The sequence below is a fragment of the Arvicola amphibius genome, chromosome 1 (genome assembly GCF_903992535.2).
Source record: "Arvicola amphibius chromosome 1, mArvAmp1.2, whole genome shotgun sequence".
NCBI lineage: Eukaryota > Metazoa > Chordata > Mammalia > Rodentia > Cricetidae > Arvicola > Arvicola amphibius.
The window spans coordinates 85,994,089-86,014,022 of NC_052047.1; the positions used below are offsets into that span (position 1 = coordinate 85,994,089).

Consider the following 19,934-nt stretch of genomic DNA (forward strand, 5'->3'; position numbering starts at 1 on the left):
TGTGAGAATTAGCCAATAAGAGGCTGGAACTAATGGGCCAAGCAGTGTTTAAAAGAATAAAATTTGTGTGTTGTTATTTCGGGGTATAGGCTAGCTAGCCGGTGGCCGGGAGCTGGGTGGTGGGACGGACGCAGCCCGCAGCTCCTTTCTAACGTAGGTCAAAAATACTCAGACACCTATTGCAGCTGTATAGACAATTTTGTTGTCACTATTGGCAGAACAGTAGCAATTGCTCTCCACGGTATATTTCCATTATATCATGGATTATAAGTCATCTGAAGAGGTGCGTAAGTGCAGTCATTCTTCGTTTGCAGGAGATCGAGCCCAGCGTCTCCTTGGACACTAAAATCCCAGGGCTCGTGTTTCTTATTCTTGCAGAAATGGATACTGTGTACCAGTTAGCCCCTCTACTCACTTTCCCAATAGTTCCATCAACTCTTTCCCTAAGACTTAAAACTCGCTCCCCTGCTGGCTCCGACCCCTCTCTGGCAAACGGACAGAGAGTTGGGTTAGCGAGTTCAGCGTGTTAACCTTCTGTGTAGATTCTCAGGTGGCTCACCACCATGAAAACTCGGGAATGTTGGCTATAAAATGATTAGTCCTTTATCGACTGGGCAGGTTGTCCCTGCCCCTTAGGCACAAATTGTGGTCAGAAACTGAGCAGTTAGCAATGAGCCTTTATTCTTGTCTTTCTGTCGCTTCTGCTCTACAGAGAAAGCCCATGCTGTGTTCCTGACTCTGGGGTCATTGAAAGAGTCATTGAATGGAGGTTGAGAAGAAAGGAGGTGAATATTAAACCAACCCAACCTGGACAGGCAGCTGACTTCCTGAGTGTTGCCCGAATGAGCCTGCGCTGGTGGTTCTCATTCTACACATTCATTCAGACAGTGGAGCCCGTTATGACTCAGCCAGTAGGAAGACACAAAGTCTACCTTCAGAGACCATATTTAGGATTCTCTTGAAAGTGGGCCCATCAACTGACTGTGATCTTTGTCTACAACCAGGGGGTCGTTTCCTCTCTTTACAAAGGACAACGATGTTATTGCTTCCTACACTCCCAAATCTATGGATGGTCAAGGCTCTTCTATACAGTGACGTAATGTTTATACTCTGCTTATCTTCCCGTATATGTTACACCATCTTTGGGACTTACAAGACAATAAAAGTATCATAAAAATGATCGCTGTATTGTATTTAGAGAGTAATGATGAGAAAGAAATATACACATACCTAATATGGTCAAATTTTTCCCAACATGATACAGACTTTTCTCTATGTCTCACACTGGAAATGCCTACCTGGAATTTGTTCTTGTTCTCTTGTGGGGGAAATACCCAGGGGGCCTAACAGGGTCTCATGCTATAACCCAGCTAGCCCAGAGCTCACTCTGTTGTCCAGGCTGACCCAAAACTTGTACATGATCCTCTCTTCGACCTCCTGAATATTGGGGTTACAGGTAGGAGCCAACACATCAGGCTCTTATGGTTATCTCAAACGCATTTGAAATGCTCTTCTTTCTCAGTAACAGAATGCCCATGTTAGACGTGGCAGTAGAAGAGACTGCATTTCCCTTGCAGCCGCGGGAGAGCAATGAGATGTGAACAGAGCTATTAAGATGAGCTTCTGAAGAAAGTCCTTTCGAAAATGGCTGACTCAAATAGAGCGTTTCCATCTTTGTGTCTCTGCCCTTCCTTCTGCCTGCAATGTGGAGTTGATAATAATACCACAGTGATCATCTCGAGACCATGGGGAGAATCCAAAGAAGGAAGCTAGCGTGAACGTAGCGGAGAGGGTGCAGTAGACGGAGCCTGGCATAGAGGTGCCTTTTTCTTTCTAGATAACTTTTAAACTTTATATCTTATTTCTTCTTCCTTACATGTACTTACTGGCTAATCCTAAACCCTCACAGACAGAATGGCCTCTTTCTGCCCCTCCCACTGTATCAGCCACGCCCCTCATCTCTAGTGTGGCTGTTTCTGTCCCTTCCAAAACTTAACCATGCTCTCTCCTGCTACTTAATCTCCTCACACTATTTTCAGTGCCTAGATTCCTGCCATCTCTTCCCTGATTTACTCCGTGGATTCATCCCCCCCGGTGGAGGCTCTCAAAATCTTGCCTCCGTTACATCTGTCTTTGCTGTAATTTTACATGTATATGCATCATAGACTCGCCATGGGTCCCTCTAACAGGTTTCTTTTCTTCTTCCTTCCCTTCTTCCTCTCTCCCTCTCCCTCTTTTGAGACAGGATCTTATCCTGTAACCCAGGCTAGGCTGGGACTCGTGTTATAGCCCAGGCTATACATTAGTCTCCTATTTCTCAAACCTGAACTCAGTTCCATCCCAGAGGCTTTGTACTACCTGAAACTGTGGACCCTGGCCAAGCCGGCACAAAGCCAGCAAGGTTGCTGTCAGTGAATAGGCTCCAGTTTATGTGACGTCACGGATTGCACATGAGTGAGGGGTGAAATCTGTCAGAGTTTTGCCCCTGCGTCACTGAGGAAGAGGTACTTATTTCTTCATCAAAGAAAGCAGGGTCCTTTGGATGGCATCTAGGTAGAGGGGTGGTATTCTTTATGCACCCTGGAGAGTGAGTGGTGGCCCAGGGTGGAGAGCCTCCTTCTCAGAGATGTAGGTCTTCATCTCTGCTGGGTGATAACCCGTGGCTAACTCTAGGCAAAGGTCAGTTAGTAGCCAGTTAGCACATCCAGCTGAGGTAAAGGGAGAGAAAGCGTCCAACGGGCTGATGACTGGCAGCAGGCTTTGTCCTGCCACAGTTTTCTTTTGGTCCATTTACTTGACACCAAGCACTCCATTGTCCCATAATGATATTCTGAGGTCAGAGAGTTGATAGTCTTTTATTTTTATTTTTTGAGGATTTTGTTTGTTTGTTTGTTTTTTTTTTTTTTTTGAGACTGGGTTTCTCTGTGTAGTCCTGACTGTCCTGAAACACACTCTGTAGACCAAGCTGACCTTGAACTCACAGAAATCTGCCTGCCTCTGTCTCCAGAGTGCTGGGTTTAAAGGTGTGAGCCATCACTGCCTGATTTAGTTGACAGTCTAGAGGAAGACCAAACTGAAATGATCGCCCCAGCATGAAACTGTCACAGTGATGGGGACCAGGAAGGAGAGGTGGGTGGGATCCTGAGAACTCAGTGCAGGTAGGAGTATGTGGTGATGGGGGGCGTTGACCTATGGGGCAATGGGGGAAGTGGTTCTGGTTGAGCCTAGCAGGACGGGTATGAAATCAGTGGGCAGAGAAAGGATGAGACCTAGTGGAAGGTGGGCTTGGTTCAAAGAGTCATAGCCCTGGTCTCTGCGTGTAACTTATTCCCACGGGTGTTTCCAACCAGGCTTCTGGGGCTCTAAGGGAAGGACCATTCACTATTTTGGTGGCTTTTGTAGACCATTATAGAAAGTTACTTTTCAGGGTCCAGCATACTCAGGGCGTGCTGGAGCAGGATCTGTTTTGCTCTGAAGAGCTCACTGCGCACATCTCTCTCCCGCTCAAAACTTGGTGCTGTCCCACTGGTTGGAAGGAAAAAAAAATCCCTTCTGCATGTCAGGGATTTTTATCTCTCCTGGGGGAGCTGAGGTTAAATATTTACCTGTAGATTTTTTTTATTTTTTTACTCTTTGTTCTGTGGGGTCCCACCACCCAGCTCCCAAATAAATATGCAGAGATTTATTTTTACTTATGAATGCCCGGCCTTAGCTTGGCTTGTTTCTAGCCAGCTTTTCTTAAATTATCTCATCATCTACCTTTTGCCTCTGGACTTTTACCTTTCTCTATCTCTGTATTATTTTTCTTTTTTTCTTATTCCATGTTGGCTGTGTGCTGGCCCCTGGCATCCTCCTCCCTTCTCCTCGCTCCTTTCTCTTCTCCTTTCTTTCTATTTTATTCTCTCAGCCTGGCAGCCTTGCCTGTCCCTCTCCTGCCTAGCTATTGGCCATTTGGCTCCTTATTAGACCAATGAGATGTTTTAGGTAGACATATTCGCAGATTCGCAGAGTTGAATGAATGCAACATAAAAAAATGCAATGCAAATGTTCCACAGCATAAACAAATGTAACTCATTTCAACTAGTATTCCATGACATCTACCAACATGCTGATGAGCACGAACTCCCTCTTGTAATTTCAGAGCTGTTCTATATCTTGGAGCCACGTAAGTCTCCTTGAAAAGACTGACTTTCTGAGAAAGTGACGTGATGGCCTTTGGATCCTGCCTGAGACAGCCAGAAAAAGAAAGGGTCACACTGTCAGGCGAAATGTCCCCTGGAAATCGGCTTTCCAGGAGCAAAGCTCTGAAGTGCCGTAAGTTGAAGAGCCCAAGGTGGTTGGGCTTGGTCAGTCATCGCTACTGGCTGATCCCCTTCATGGTAAATATTGTTGTCAGGTTCTAGGGCAATGAGTAAATACTGGACGCCAGGACCTCATCCCTTTCCTCCAAGATGAAGTTGGTTGGCAACAGGGGACAGACACTGGGCATACACACTGTCCCCAGAGGATAGGTACTGAGCGAATGTGTAGTCCCCACACCGTGCTTCCATCTGCTGCCCTGAAGAGCTGGGACCCTTCCAGCCATCTTTGGGTCTCTTGCAGTATCTGCTGTGGTGCTTAATTCACAGCCAGTCTCTCACTACAAAATAGGTTGGCCCCAGGAAAGAGAACCCAGCTAGATCTTATCCTTGCTTTAGTTTTTGTTTGTTTGTTTGTTTACTTTGTAACTTTTCTTTCTGCAATTTCCTAAATCCCATAATACACTCAGCTCAGGCAAGCTCTGGGAAAGCGTCCCTGAGACCCCCAAGTTGGAGGGGTGGGACCCTCTTTTATCTTTGTCCTCTAAGGGTTTGTACCTACCTCATCCACTGGAAATGTCTGCGTCTTGTTCAGCCCATCAGCCCTGGTCCCTGGTACAGTGTTAGGCATGGAATAGGTGCCTGGTTAAGATGTCATATGTGATGCTAGAACAAAGAACTCACATTCAGGAGAGACCAGAGAGCATCACACTTCACCAACTCCTTGCCTGTGCCACTCCTGTGATGGCAGCAGACTGTCACTGTGACCCATTGGGATAAAGAGCAGTTTTGGGCTACAGGGAGCTGAGGAGATACAGGCATAAGGAAAGCTTTCTACCCATCTTTGCCTCGGTGCAAGCCATCAGTTTTCCAAGATGCCCCTTCACCTTCCGATAAAGAAGGACAAGAAGTCACCAGAGGCCAACAGAGCCTTGAGTAGTAGAAGGGGAGGTCAGAGGGAGCCACCTAGTGCAACTCCCCCTGCAGCCCCGCCTCCTTTAGTGCCCCCACTCTAGAGCCCCAACTCTTCCCCACGTTTCCTCCTCCTTCTTGTATCAGGTAAACTTTAGTGTTGCTCTCACGAAATACCCCGACACAAGCAACTTAAAGAGGGAAGGGTACAGTCTTGCTCATGGTTTGAGGAAATACATTGTTACTGTGTTCCTGTTAAGAGGCCATGTAATTCAGGCCCTGACTTCCACCTGAGCCGCTCAGCTTAGACTGCTCTTTCTTTTGTCTTTGCCGGTCCAGGTCACAGGAAAGCTGAATCCTTGTGGCCCTTTTTCTCCTGTAGAGCACCAAGCTTCCAGAATGAGTCCCTCAGGGATACAATCAGACCACTTCCAGCATAGCAGGGCTCAGTTGGGAAGAGAGTATAGGGCAAATAAGACAGCCACATTCCTATGTGTGGTGGCCAGGGTGGCCTGCGGGTGCTGGGACGCGTTCTCAGAAAGAGCTTCAGGAGCCCATGTTGGAGTCAGCACAGGGACCAAGTGGCTCAGGGGAGGAAAAGAGTATATTATTCTCATCTTTTGTTGAGGGAGGAAGTGATGAATGTCTCCACCAACCCTGCCGGGGCGCCACGACAGATCAGATCTCCCTTGGAGGAAACTCAGGAACCACAAGACAACCACCACACTGGAGGCTTGCTCGGCGCCTCGAGCCCCGTGTTCTCCTTTAGCTCATGTGCGATGTTTCCGCCCCAGCAGACATTCCCTCGTGACAAGCGGAAAGAGAGTTAAAAAAAAAATCTGGAAAGAATGAATGCACCGTAGAGAGGACAGATAGCACGAGCCTAGTCGGGGGGGTGGGGAGGACACACTGAGCCCTGGACACGGGCAGGAAGAAGGGGCTTCCAGAGGAAGCCTGCAGCCCTAACCCATGGTCTCTGTAGCCTGGGCTTCCGACGAGGCCCTCTCTGCTCCTGAGTAGGGAAGTGGTAAGCTCTGAGACAGGCGACTTCTGAGACGGGCAGCGGAGCAGGTACTGCCTTCAGCCCTAAATCGCACACATGGCCATACCTACTTCTAATCAGCGACCCCAGCAAGTCCCATGTCCCTTGTTAGTGTCATCTGCCAGTCTCCTTCCCTGACAAGTGGGAGTGTTAATAATGGCCCCCAAATTGATGAGTGTTTATAACATAGAACAGAGCATTGTACTGTCTCCCTGTGAGGCTCACGGGCTTTTATTTCCTCAGCTGACACCTGCCCTCAGGCTGTTCCTACAGGGGAGGGTGCCACCTTGTCACTTACTACTTAAGTGACAGGCTGGTATAAAAGTACAGTTTTAATAATCTTGCCTGTTCCTCTCCAATCTTCAGGCAATGCCATTACTGCCCCCACGGGGCTGTCATTTTTTGCTTTGTTCATTTCCTTGTCTTTTTTTTTTTTTCCTCCTCAGAGTTGTGCTCCAGAGGGGATGTGAAATGAAGCAGTATCCTCAGGGTGGGGTGGGGTATGTAGCGGAGAGGAAAATGTGATAGAGCCCCTGATGGCTCATGAGTTGATCATGCTTGCTTGTGCTTAGACAGAGAGCCCAAACTGTAGTCTGTGGGCCACGGAATGAAGCTGTTTCCACTTGGGGCAGGTGCCGACCCTGAAAACCATGTTCCTGTCCTTCTGGCTCCCAGGTCACACAAACACAGGCAGCGTGGGTTCATCTGGTTGCAGGTGTGGCATTCAGGGGACCTAGCAGCCCTGTTAATGCAGCAGCGCTACACCATCCTGTACTCAAAGAGGGAAAGCGTTGTTGGCATGACAAGGGTCTCTGTAAAATCAGAGAAATGGCTGATGGGCAGCAGGGCTGTTGTGGGGTCTGTAAACCACAGAGAGGGGATCTCGGTCTGCTCTGGAGGATGGAGACCTTGCCTGATGGCTTGAAGTAGAATGACTGGATTTGCATTCGAGAAGCAGCTCTCTGTTCTCAGGGCTCAAGGGGCAGGCATGGGCTCAGGACTGTAACAATCCAAGCAGAGAGTAAGAGGTTGCTATGTGCACTCTTTCATGGGGGTTCAGCAGGGAATGCCGTGTGCATGCATGCGTGTGTGTTTTCAGGGAATGGGGTGGGGTGATTTTTTGGTTGTTGTTGTTCTTCCAAACTAGGCTTCTCTGTGTAGCCTTGGCTGTCCTGAACTCAATCTGTAGACCAGGCTGGCCTCCAACTCACAGAGATCTACCTGCCTCTGCCTCCCAAGCACTGGGATTGGAGGTGTGCGCCACCACCGTCTGGCAATCCCAGACTTCTTTAGGCATTTTGCTCAGCTCACTTTGGATCTTAGCATCTTCAACTTTATTATGTCCTGAATGTTGATTACAATCCAGCTATTTTGTCAGGACACCAGATTCCTACCTAAAGGACCTCGACCGCATAGCCTGTTCTCCCTCCAAAGGGACACTCCCTGCCTCCAGCACCTCAGATGGCAGTCAAGCTATGGGTCAGTCTAGTCTAGCCACTTCCTTTTGAAGGTCGTTCTTGGGTGTCTTTAAGTGTCTTTTAGCATGGCGACTGCCTCTCCTCTTAGGGTGAGTGATCCAAGGGAGAGGAAGGCAGAATGTCGAGGCTGGAAGCCACAGTCTGATCTAATATCTTGTGTGATTGATACCATTGCTTGTGTGGTACTCGGTTAGAAGTGAGTCAGCAGTCCCGTTCCAGGGGATGATGCAGGGGCATGAAGACCAGGAGATCACTGGGCAAGTCTCAGGAACTGTCCACTGTATTCTCCCCCCCTCCTTCTCACGTTGCTGCTTCTTACTGTTGGTTCCCTCCGCACGCCCACACACTCCTAAAGCACCTACCATCACTCAGCCTTTGAGGCCCCCTCAGTTTTAAGGCACTTCCAGAAGTCTCACCCTTCCATCTTGAGCTATATGACCTTTGATCTCTTCTCCTTTCTTCCTCCCCACCTTCTTGAGAACGTGACCTTTATTCCCTGCACAGCTTCCACCTCCGCAGCTTGCTCTGCTCGTCAGCAGTGACCACCGAAATGCCAGGTCACGTGGCTGCTGTTTTATTTAAGTTGACCTCTGCAGCATTTCCTTTTTTTCTGGTTGCAGTACTGAGGACCAAACCCAGAGCCTCACACATAAGAGGCGGGTGCTGTAGGCTGGCTCTACCCCAACCCTCTCTGCAGCATCTGAGTGCTGGTAACTCTCTGCCATTGCAGCTGTTCGGTTGACTTCAGCTGTCAACCCTCCCAGAGCTGTGGATGTAGAACCAGAGCTGGGGCTCTGGCAGCCCTAGTAGGCTAGGTTTGGAACCACGGTCCTCCTCTGGAAGACGCCAGCCGGCAGCCTTCTTTTTCGCCAAGCACGAGGTTCCTGGAGGGACACTGCAGTCCTTCGGGGCCCCCCACTCCAGTAGTTGACGGCCACAGGGCTTCTACAGAGCGCAAACGTCTTTAGGATATCTTCAATTCGGCCAGGATGGCTGTGCTCTTCCTTCATTTACCCCTAAGTTTGAGCTTGCCCAGGCTCCGCCCACTGCCTTTGGCTTCACATCTATCTCCCCACTGCGCCATCCCACCCTGACAAATCTATGTTTTGTAAATCTTACTGCGGCTGTGGGGTTTAGTTTTCCAGCTCTGATGGGAAGGAAATAACCTTCTTGAGATGAAGTCACCTTCAGTCTGACACTGAGCCCCCATTCTACTGAGGTGGTAGGAAATCTCAGGAATTGTTAAATGCCCTCCTGTCTTAGTGTTTTTCTTGTTGCTGAGACCAGGTATCTTGACGAGAAACCACTTAAGGACGGTTTGTTTTGACTGCTGGACAGACGTGGCAGCCAGAGCTTGTGACTGCTGGTCACGTTGCCCCATCAGTCAGGAAGTAGAGAAATGATCACTGGTGCTCAGCTCTCCCCATATTCAGTCCTTGGGGGTAGTGCCACCCGCATTCAGGATGGGTCCTCCTTTCTGAAAACAAGCTCACAGGCACACCCGAGGTGTGCACCCGTGGTGTGCACCCGTGGTGACTTAAGCCATTCAAGCTGACCATGAAGATCAACCACCTCCTTGGCCCAGAGGTGCCAAGGCCAGCTCTGTCTGTGAACACTTGTTAGGCAAATCCGCTGATCACTGCTGAGATGTTCCCTGCTCCAGCTGAGTCCAGGTTCACGGGTCAACAACCTCGTGGAATTTTCTGCAAAATGTGTTCCTGGCCCTGGGTCAGCTTTCCTAAGTGCATTTACCATGGTCCCCCTTTCAGGCTGCAGGGGACACCGCAGCACGGGAGCGGGGGCGGGGGAGGGGAGGCGGGAGGGCTGGTCGTTTGGTCCTCCTCTCACAGCGCCGCCCCAGGAACACGGAGCCCGTACTTTTACCTCGTGTTAGCATCTCAGGAAAGGCCAGCACAGGCCTGGCCCCTGCTCAGAGTGCCCAGGAGGGAAAAGTACCGCTGATGAGCACATGCTAGCGGCGTGGGGAGGGGGGCGGCTGGCAGTGTGTGTCTGTACTTTAACATTGCCTTCTCGGCCTCTAGGTTTGCAGGAGGCAAAGATCCAAACTCAATTACGAATAGACTTATTGGAGACTATGCCTTTGGGTCGACTCCACAGTCCAGCCCACTTAACAAGTTCAGAAAAGCCCCGAGGGCATGGCCAGATCTCATGAGAAAGCCCCGGTGGCGAGTCTGTGTGTGCTCAGCTCTCATTCCTGAAATGAACCTTCTCTTGGTGGCAGGCTGCAGTGAGGGTTCACCTAACCGAGAGTTCCTTCAGTAGAACCTTCTTCATGGGCCTGGGACCCTTCAACAGTGATCTGGAAGGATGAGGCTGGGATCAGCAAGTCTCCTGATCTGTTGCATTTCGCCACATGGGGGCGCCAGGCAGCTCTAATTAAATACCACAAATCGAGTTAGGAGCATCTCTTCCCAGCCTCCTCGGGTGTTCTCAGAGTTCCTTAATGATAGTAGCAAATGCCTACGGAAGGCGCACATCGTCTCTACTCTTCTCTTCATGCATTTTTCCCCCTCAAAAGCTCTCAATTTTTTTCCATGCTTGGTTTCCTCCTCCTCCCCCTCTTAGGTGGATCATCACTTCATCTTCATCTCTGTGCCTCTGTCTCCCTCCACCATCCTTGGAAAAGTGGAGCTCTGATTACCTCTCCAGCCAAATACATCCAGTACTTTCCACTGGACCTTCCTTTACTATCTAGTTTCCAGAACATTCATGCTAAACATACATGGAATGACTAGCTTGGTGACTATGGAATCCCGCTGGCCCCAGCAGCACAACCTTCTCTAACTGACCACACCTTCCCTTCCCTCCATCCCTTCCCCCTACCCCCTCACCTGGTAATCATGGCGCAGCTGATTGGCTGCTGAAGTCGTAGGGAGTTTAGTGGCACTTTCCCTCAGGGTGCTCAGCCGGAGGCAGACTGGGGGCAAGCTAGTGGGCCCTGCTGGGGAGCGGCTGCTTCGTGCAACCCCAGGGCCTCCTGCCAATCAGACCTGACCGCCTTCATTTCCTGTGCTCAGGGAGATTAGATACTGCCTAAGCAAAGTCGACTGTTTTTTTTTTTTTCCTTTTCTTAATATTTGAAACTACTAAATACCATTTGCCATCCAAGTGGGTGGCATTCAGAAAGCCCCACTTTCCTGGTGTTTGACTTGTTGGTGAGTTTCAAGAAACCAATCTATTTGGAAAGAACCTGCACTTAATTCTTTGAAGTGCTGCTCTGAGGCCCGAGACGGAAGTGACTGGGAAACAGGGTTAGACCGTCTTGCCCCGTGCCCAGGAGAGGTAGGTGGGAGGAAGGAAATACAGGTGCATCTGGTATGGGTGTAGCTTCACACCGTGCACTCCTCAGGTGTAGCTGCTTGCAGATCAGTGTCAACATACAGATGTTTTGTTTTGTTTTTAGAACGAAAGACGACAAAAACCCCTTTATTTTATGTGCAATGGTGTGAAGGTGTCAGATCGCACAGGGACTGGATTTACATATACTTATGAGCTGCCATGTGGGTGCTGAGAATTGAACCCGGGTCCTCTGGAAGAGCAGTCAGTGCTCTTTAACCACGGAGCCATCTCTCCAGCCCCCAACATACAGATGTTCATGATGCGGAACATTAAACCCTGGTGGAGCATCAGCTCAGCTGGGTATTAGGAGTGCTGGACAGCCAGAGGTGGATTGGTAAGTTCTTAACCTGCAATATACGCATGGGCCGACCTCAGGGAACTTCCTAAGAGTTCCATGAGTTCTACACTTATTTTTTCTACAAATACAGCACGCAGTAAATGTAACGATGAATTAAAACATATCTGACTAGTCACTGAAGTTACTTTTTTTTAAAGACAGGGTTTCTCTGTAGCTTTGGAACCTGTCCTGGAACTTGCTCTGTAGATCAGGCTGGCCTCGGACTCACAGAGATCCACCTGTCTCTGCCTCCTGAGTGCCACCACCACTGCCCGGTTGTAGGTACACTTTTAAATTTAGCTTTTAGATTTTCTGAAATGAAAACATGCCACTTAAAAATTTTATTTGTGTCAGGCTTGGTCCCAGCACCATGGCAGAGGCAGGAAGGGTCACCACAGATTTGAGGCCAGCCTGTTCTACATAGCAAGTTTCAAGACAGCCAGGGCTATGTAGTGACTGCCAGGAACAACTTGCTTGTGTGCAAGGTCACCAGTAGGTGCGTCACTGTCTCAGTCTAGCATGACAGTGCACCTAGAGCCCTTTGTTTCTGCTCCCATCTGCTGCGACGGCTAAGGAACGCTACATAGCTGTTATCTGCGAGATCAGTTGTTTATCGAGATATGGAGAGGCCTGGTGACCTTTTGGAATTTTTTTTCATTATCATAGCTACTCCAAGGCTTGAAAGACAAGTGTTCCCAACTGAAAATACACACACACACACACACACACTCACATACACCTGGATTTGGGGGTTAAGCATTAAGTTGCAGTTCCTAGTGCCAGAGCAGCCTGGCACAACACACCATCATTGCTGCTGACCAGGTAAGAAGTTCCACATCCCACGGAGCAGGGCAACGCGATGGGAATGGTTGTACACCTCTAGATTTTTCCTAGCTTAGAGATACCGTTGAGTACCCAGACTTTGACCCACACTCCTGGAGTCTGCTACTGAAGAGCTAGGTATTTGGGGGTGGTCAAGATGTCTCCCCAGGTCTGTTTCCTCACTTGTAAAGTAACAGCGCTGCCTCATAGGATCATAGTGGTCACCGGTGCTGTAAATGTTTCGTCGATGACACTTTTAGCATGAAAGTCTAGAACTAACACTTCACAGGATGTAATACTTTTTCCTGCTGGAACCCTGTAATCTAGTTTCTGAACCATGTTGGGGTATATGAGACCTGGGTACAACAGGATTTGCCTCTCACCTGAGCAAATCTTAACGTGCCGTTCTTCATCTTCAGCCCACTCTGAGGATTGATGCCACCTGAATAATTTTAAAATGTCCCCTTTTTTTTTGTAGCAAGATTCTGTCCTCATGACAAAGGAGTGTCTCTGCACTTTGATCTTTCTCCTTTTTTATACACACTCCCGTCTTCTCTGGAACTGTTTGTTGAAACAGTCTCACCTGATAGAATGAAAATAATGACCCACACTTGACATGGCCTCCTGGGAGGCCCTTTTGTGCTGTGTATTCAAACTGTAGGTTACAACTCAAGACTGGGGTGAAAACCTCAGTGAACTCTCAACTAGGACTTAAACAAAAATAACCCTGTTACAGTAGTAAGGAAAGCTATTTCCCCAACCTAAGAAATCTCACATATGTTTTATAAGCAGATACATTCACATATGTGTATATACAGGCATTAACTTACAATATAAAGCATACTTCCAAGGGTTACTATTAAAGTTTGAAAAACATTTTAATGGCCTTTGTTTGCTTTCCTGAATTAAGTCTTCAAAGTAGTGTATTAAAATTAAGCCTTTGCTTCCCTCCCAAATCCTCTTCAACATTCTCTGAGCTCTCTCTACAGGAAGGGTGGATATTTTCCACCCTGTGAGACAAGGATGTAGCTCAGACTGTATAGCCAAAGGTGACCTTGAACTTCTGATCTTCTGGCCTCCACCCCCCTAGTGATGGGACTGCAGGTGTGTGGCAGCAGGCCTTCTTTACGAAGAGATGAGGATCAAACATACTAGGGATGCACTCTACCAACTGGCTATATCCCAGTTTCCTCTATAGACAGAATCTGGAATAAAGGCCATAGCTTAGTTTGTTTCTCATGCCTCGATGAAACACTAGAGTCCCCAGTCAGGGCAAACAAAGGCTAAACTGAACGCCACACAAGTCTGGACCATTTAGTGTTAAAAGGTGTAATAGAGACATGCATGATGTCAAGTGTTCCTAAAGTCCTGTAACGCGTCCTTCTCGGGATGGCAGCCAAGGTTTGGTGACTAAAACCATCTATTTTCAACCAGAAGCTTCTGGCTCCCAGGCTGACCATAAGAATGACAGCGTCTTCTTTCCAGCCCTTGACACGATGCCTCGAGTATTCTTTGATGGAAGTGTGGACAAGGCCACCCAAAAGGACCAGAAGCTGGAACTTCTTTAAATTTAGAGTAGATCTGCAAATTGTGCTACAGCTTGTTAATAGATATTGCTAACAAGTGACCATGAGTGGGGCAAATTGAGTCTGAGCTTTGCTTTCTTATCAAGTAGAGAGTAGGTACCATTTTCTGCCTCAGACAACCCGCGTCTTAAATGACTAAATTGATTGTCAACTTGAGAAATAACTATGTCGTCCTCTTGCACTTCTGAAATACTCCCAAAGAATCACTCAAACATCACCCATTCCTCAAAGTAAGTTTATTGGATTATTTGCTCTAGACAAATGAAGTTCATGTGTACAATTATAAAACAGGGCAAAGCTAACTCGTACCACAGCCGTCTAGAAAAGGACGGCAGCTGTAGGCGTTTGACGGAACCGCGGCGGGACGTAGCACCATGGCATCAAAGACACACTCGGTGGGTCTTTTTGAACATTCGGTGACAGTGTAAAATTGTAACGATTTTGGAGGCAAGAGAGATGGCTCAGCAGTGAGGCGTGCTCCCTGCACTTCCAGAGGCCCCACATTTGGTTCCCAGAACCCATGTTCGGCAGCTCACGGCAACCTGCAGCTCCAGCTTCAGGGGATCTTCAGGGCGCCCTCTCCTGGGCTCTTGTGGGCACTGCATCCACACGCACATTCACACAGCCACCCTCGTACACTACAAGTAAATCTTAACAAATTTGATAATCTTGTGTTCAATTACTTTAAAATATAAAATTATTAGATTATTTCCAAAATAGAGAACTTGGAAAGGATATGACCTCATGTAATTCCCTTAGAAACTCCCGAGGAAATTGTTATCAGAGTTGGATTTCCTTCCATCATTGCCACAAATTCTAAACTTTGTATGATTTATTAGGTAGTTATCAATTTAAACAATTTGCTTATAAAATTATATATGTTAAAAAACTAAAGTATTCCTACTTATTGGTTTATTTAGCGAATTTGGAAGAACAAGTGAGAACCTTTCTGGTCTATACTCTAAGGATTCAGACGTCTGTCATTTGAGGATCATTCTAAGCTACTGTGTTCTGAATGACCTTAGTGACATGGGAACATGGATGGCAAACATTCTTCTAAATACCAACCACATTTTCACCCAAAATATATAAAGTCCCTAAGAGATAGCGTATTTCTGAGGTCCTCACCAGCCCATTTTACTAGTTAAGAGACACTGCATTCAGAAACCTAGGGCAGCAAAATCAAATGGAACAATCATAAATATTCCAGGACTGCTCAGTCTGGTGCTTCCCACCCTCAGCCTCCTTTTAGGGGCACCAACTACTTTGAGAAACCAACGAAAGCTAACTTCCTGCGACTGGAAAACTGAACAAAAAGCATCTTACACACTATCCCGAAGGATTCTCAGGTACTCGTGTCTCTCTATTTGCTGAGGAGAGAGGGTCACTCCACGCTGTGAGCCAGCTCGGTCTACACAGCAGGCTTCAGGCCAGTCAGGGCTACAGAGGGAGATCATGGGGGCATGCTGCGAGGGGCAGGGAGGAGGAGGAAGGCTTGGCCCACTTGACGCTGGCTGTTTCCAGTTAATTGCTAATTAGTAAGCATTTTACTAACATTACTTGAGTGGCTGTCTGCAGACAAAATTAGTCTTATAAGCATCAATAAGCTTTAAAAATTTATTCTTCCCAATTTTACAAGGTGTTAAACCAAGTTCTTTCTCCCCTCAAATTGATTACATTCCCAAAGTTGAAACTCCTAGAAACTTGCTTTCCTTTGTTAGTCTCCAGAGCTAGTCACCGAAGAACAAGCCAGTCAGAGTCCAGTACCATAGGGAATGAACATGTGAAGCGATCTGGCTTTAGGAAATACATTTCTAGCTATGTTACACACTTGGAAACAGACAGAAAGCACGTTGACTCCCAAACCTTTTTACTTACTTGGAGCTGGTCTGACAGAGACAGACCCCTTACTAAGGTAAAGAAATGTACTAAAAGTCCCCCTACTGGCCAGGACAGGAAGCTCTTTATCTTTTCAATGAACCCACCATATCAAAACCCATCTTATTAATCCTCAGTTGTCAGACAAGTTGATAAAGTCCCTCTTTGTAAACCTTGATGTTGAGCCACTGACCATGCTGAATGGACCCTTAGTCTAAGAAAAAAAAAAACTACTATACTGTCAGGGGCCAGGCTTGTTCCTTCTTGGAATAAGATTTAAACTCCCCATTAAATAATTCAAATAATTTTTCTAGGTTCAAGGTCAGGTGTCAGTCCCGTGTGTGTGTGTGTGTGTGTGTGTGTGTGTGTGTGTGTGTTTGGTTTTTCGAGACAGGGTTTCTCTGTTGCTTTGGGGCCTGTCCTGGAACTTGCTCTGTAGACCAGGCTGGCCTCGAACTCAGAGATCCCGAGTGCTGGGATTAACAGTGTGTGTCACCAACACCCATCAGTCCTTTAATAATCACTTAGTTTTGCATATTTGCAAACATTTAAATTTAGGGAGAGGTTAACTATGAAATGGCACTGCCAAAGAAGCCACAACTCCTGGCCTCTGACACAGAACATGGAGCAGCACACCCTCAGATCAGAACGGGCAGGGAGGGCACAACACTAGGACAGTCGCCACGTAAGGGTGTAAACCTGCTGTAAAGGGTGTGTAAGTGAAAATGGGCTGTTCTCTCTCCCATGTGTCTGTGAACCCTGCACTACTCCACTGTATTCCCCTCTGGCCCTACTACACAGCTGAATGAAAGCTGAAGGTTTCCTGGCTCTGCTGAGTTTCATTCTAAATATATTAATTAAGCCTAGTCAAAAAATTAAAGACAGACAGTAACGGTTTTAAAGTTTCTCTTTGAAAAGATGATATCTTACAGTACATACAAAAATACTCTGAAAATACATACGACTTCATTTACAAAACACGGAGTCAACAGATTACAAGAATTACATGGTTGTGGACTTTTAATAAACTGAGCATGCATTCATGAAACTTAAAAAATATTAAGAAATGCACTGAAAAAAGCAGTGTAAAAAAAGACAACTCATATAGTTAAATAAAACTACAAAGGTCCTGAGCCAATTAATGGTTGGTAACAATGTCATTCAAAAATGCTTTGAGGTTTCAATAAAATCCACTGCTTATTCTGCATGCCTAATCCATGAAGAGACTGTTGGAAGTTATGGTGAGGGATTACCATGCTGAGTTAATTTTATACTTCAAAAATACAAGTCTGCCATACTTAAATGTATCTTATCATTGATGGTGGGATGAATTCTTCCTTTGTAAAAAATACCAATCAGCTAACAAGAATGTCATGAGATAGTAAGACATGTAACAATTTCACCATTCATATACTGACTTTCAGTATCCTGGTTATAGTCTGATTTTTAATAAAGATGCATTTTGAAGACCTCCATGGGAGGCAAAATACTGAGAATTTATGGTGCCCAACTCTTGTGTAGTCACTGGACTAGTCCTCCCTGGAAACTATGCAACATCCGGACAAAAGCACAAAAAATAGTTTAAATATTTATGTGCCAATCTGAAAAAAATAAATTAACAAAATAGACATCTGCACAAACGAAGGAAGCAGAAACATATCTCACATTCATTAACCTCGGGCTTTACAAAGTGGCTTCAATGCTAAAGTAAACATACAAACATTTGGAAAATTACAAGACAGGTTTTTTTTTGTTTTAACTTTTTTAGCTCTATACAATGATTACAACATAAGACTTAAACAACAACAACAACAAAAAACCAATCAAACAAACAAAAAACCCCAACAAACAAACAAACAGACAAACACAGTTCAGGGCTTGTTTTACCAAAGTCCAAGTGGCCAAGAACTGGTTCCCAAGACAGAGAAACAAACATCAAAAGTTAAGGCAGTAAAACCTCAAAATGCAAAGCCATAATACTGTAGGTGACATTTACTAGCAGGTGATCCTCAGAGGGCACGTAGCAATCAGTGAGAATGCCACAGCATCTCAAGGTCAAATGTGAGAGTTCAAAACCACTCCAAGGTCATGAGGCTGTTGACGGGAACTGTCACGCCATCTATGCCACTGTGTGACTGCACAGTCACTAAGGGAAGAGGCACTGCTATTACCGGTTCAGAGTCAGTCGGATGGAGTTTTTGATGACACGGATGTTGCTTGCTGGAACTGGAGATGATGAATCTGGCAGTTCTTTACTGGGTAGTCTCTGTTGAAAGGGAGACAAAGAAGTGTGAATGTACAAACATGCATGCACACCCCATGCTATGAGGGCTCATTCATCTAATAATCAACCATCCAACTCTACTTGGACTTTTTCTCCACAGCCCTACACCCTGACATTCACAGGTGCACACAACAGCTCCTCTTCCATTCATTCTAAGTACTTTTTTACTCTCAGGCCTTTTAAAAGTCAAAACTGAGAAGCAGAGTAGAGAAAGTAGAAGTGGCAGCAATGTGAGGAGGGCTCTGGAGAAGAGGACTTTATTAACTCAGTCACCACTGAGAAATGTATAAGGAACTCTACTGTCCCTAACGCTGGGCAATGACGCTGAGCAACAGAAGTGCGGGGTGACTAAAGAGGAAAGTCTTAAGACTGTGAAGTAAAGGAGAACACTCTACAGGAAGATCTGGCACTGAGAGTCACCTCCCTCCGTTAGCTCTTGTACTGTGTGAAAGAAACAATGTAAAGCAGAGGATGTGGTCAGTGGCAGACCACTTGTGAGGCAGGCATGAGGTTCTGAGTTCAACCCCCAGCACCAAAAATAAGCAAATGAATTAGTAAAAAGTTCAGACATAGAAATAGAGAATAGGACAATGAAGATTTATATAGCATAACCAAACTTCAGACATTATACACTTCTACTCACTTATACTTGAATGGTTTTTTGGTTTTGCTTATTTTTGACATAGGTCTCTCCATGTAGCTCTGGCTTTCCTGGTATTCAGACATTTACCTGCCTAACTCCTGAGCGCTGGGATTAAAGCATGTACCACCACCACTAGCTGTGCTTGAAGTATTTTATAACATACTCTGCCATTCACTCTTATATTTAAATATCCACCCCAATATTTCCTATCCACTATCATATTTAGTATATATTTCCTATCCACTATCATATTTAGTACATATTTCCTATCCACTATCATATTTAGTATATATTTCCTATCCACTATCATATTTAGTATATATTTCCTACCACTATCATATTTAGTATATATTTTTGTAAGGCAGTCCTGCAGCATGAGCTGTGTAACAGAGATCACTTTGGTTCCAAAAGTCCTGACACAGTGAGGGCTGACTAGGGAAGAAGCTCCTCCGTGGAAGAAAAGAAGCCACCTATTCTGTACACTCAGGGCAGGGCTCCTTCCTAACACCTGCTCATTAGCTTTCCGTGCTCACCGTATTTAATTTCTAATAACTTAAATTCTGAAAGCAGTGTATAGAACAAAAGCTATCTTTGGCATTAATAAGAAACCTGTGCCATGCAACCAAGTATCCAGAGAAATAAAGCAGACCGAAATCTGAGTAGGCCACAAGTCTTTCGAACTGTTTTCTCTCCTAGACTCTTGAGCAATGTCCACTCAGAACTGTACACTATCTGTCATCCCCAGTCCTGACCCCAACCACACTGCTGGTCTCGGAGACATGGTTTTACTTAGGTTAGTTTTGAACTTGAAGCATTCTTCCTGCCTCAGTCTTCTAAATACTTGGATTTAGTTTTAGTTTCTTAAGTTTTTTTTTTTTTTAACTTGTTTTTACCTCTAGAACTATCTATTATCTATTACCTTTTTCCGTGACGTGTCAATAGTTGGAATGGGCATAGATTCTCCACCAATGGCATCCTAAAAATAAAAGGATTAAAAACACAATTTTAAATTTTCTTACCATTTCCAACACTTATTCCTACTTAAAAGTAAATCATAATCAAAAACTGATGACTCTAAGTACTTTCTACAGTGCTTTCCACAGCCTACTGCTCTTTAAGCTCACATTCCGAGTGCGGTATTAGCGTATTTACCATTGGTTTTCTTTTCCTATCCTCGGCAGCACGGGAGTCTTTAAATGCTGACTCAAGTCGAATAAACTAAGGCATAAACAATAAAAATGAATCGCTATTATATATCTGCAAAGACCATACAAATCAATATGAAACGGGAGAC

At 46.0% G+C, this 19,934-nt stretch overlaps 1 protein-coding gene across 2 annotated transcripts in view; it reads right to left on the reverse strand.

Moving 5' to 3' along the window:
• Positions 1–16,602: 16,602 nt before the first annotated feature.
• Papolg (poly(A) polymerase gamma) overlaps positions 16,603–19,934 on the reverse strand; it is a 28,271-nt gene continuing 24,939 nt past the window's right edge. Inside the window, exons 20-22 of one of the 2 annotated variants that reach the window (XM_038345873.1) lie at positions 19,793–19,858; positions 19,560–19,616; positions 16,603–17,979 (exon numbers count right to left, since the gene is read on the reverse strand). In XM_038345873.1, coding sequence (XP_038201801.1) covers positions 17,881–17,979; positions 19,560–19,616; positions 19,793–19,858 — 222 coding nt within the window. In that variant the 3' untranslated portion in view covers positions 16,603–17,880. The remainder of the gene's footprint in view (positions 17,980–19,559; positions 19,617–19,792; positions 19,859–19,934) is intronic. The other variant, XM_038345879.1, reaches the window with a different exon arrangement.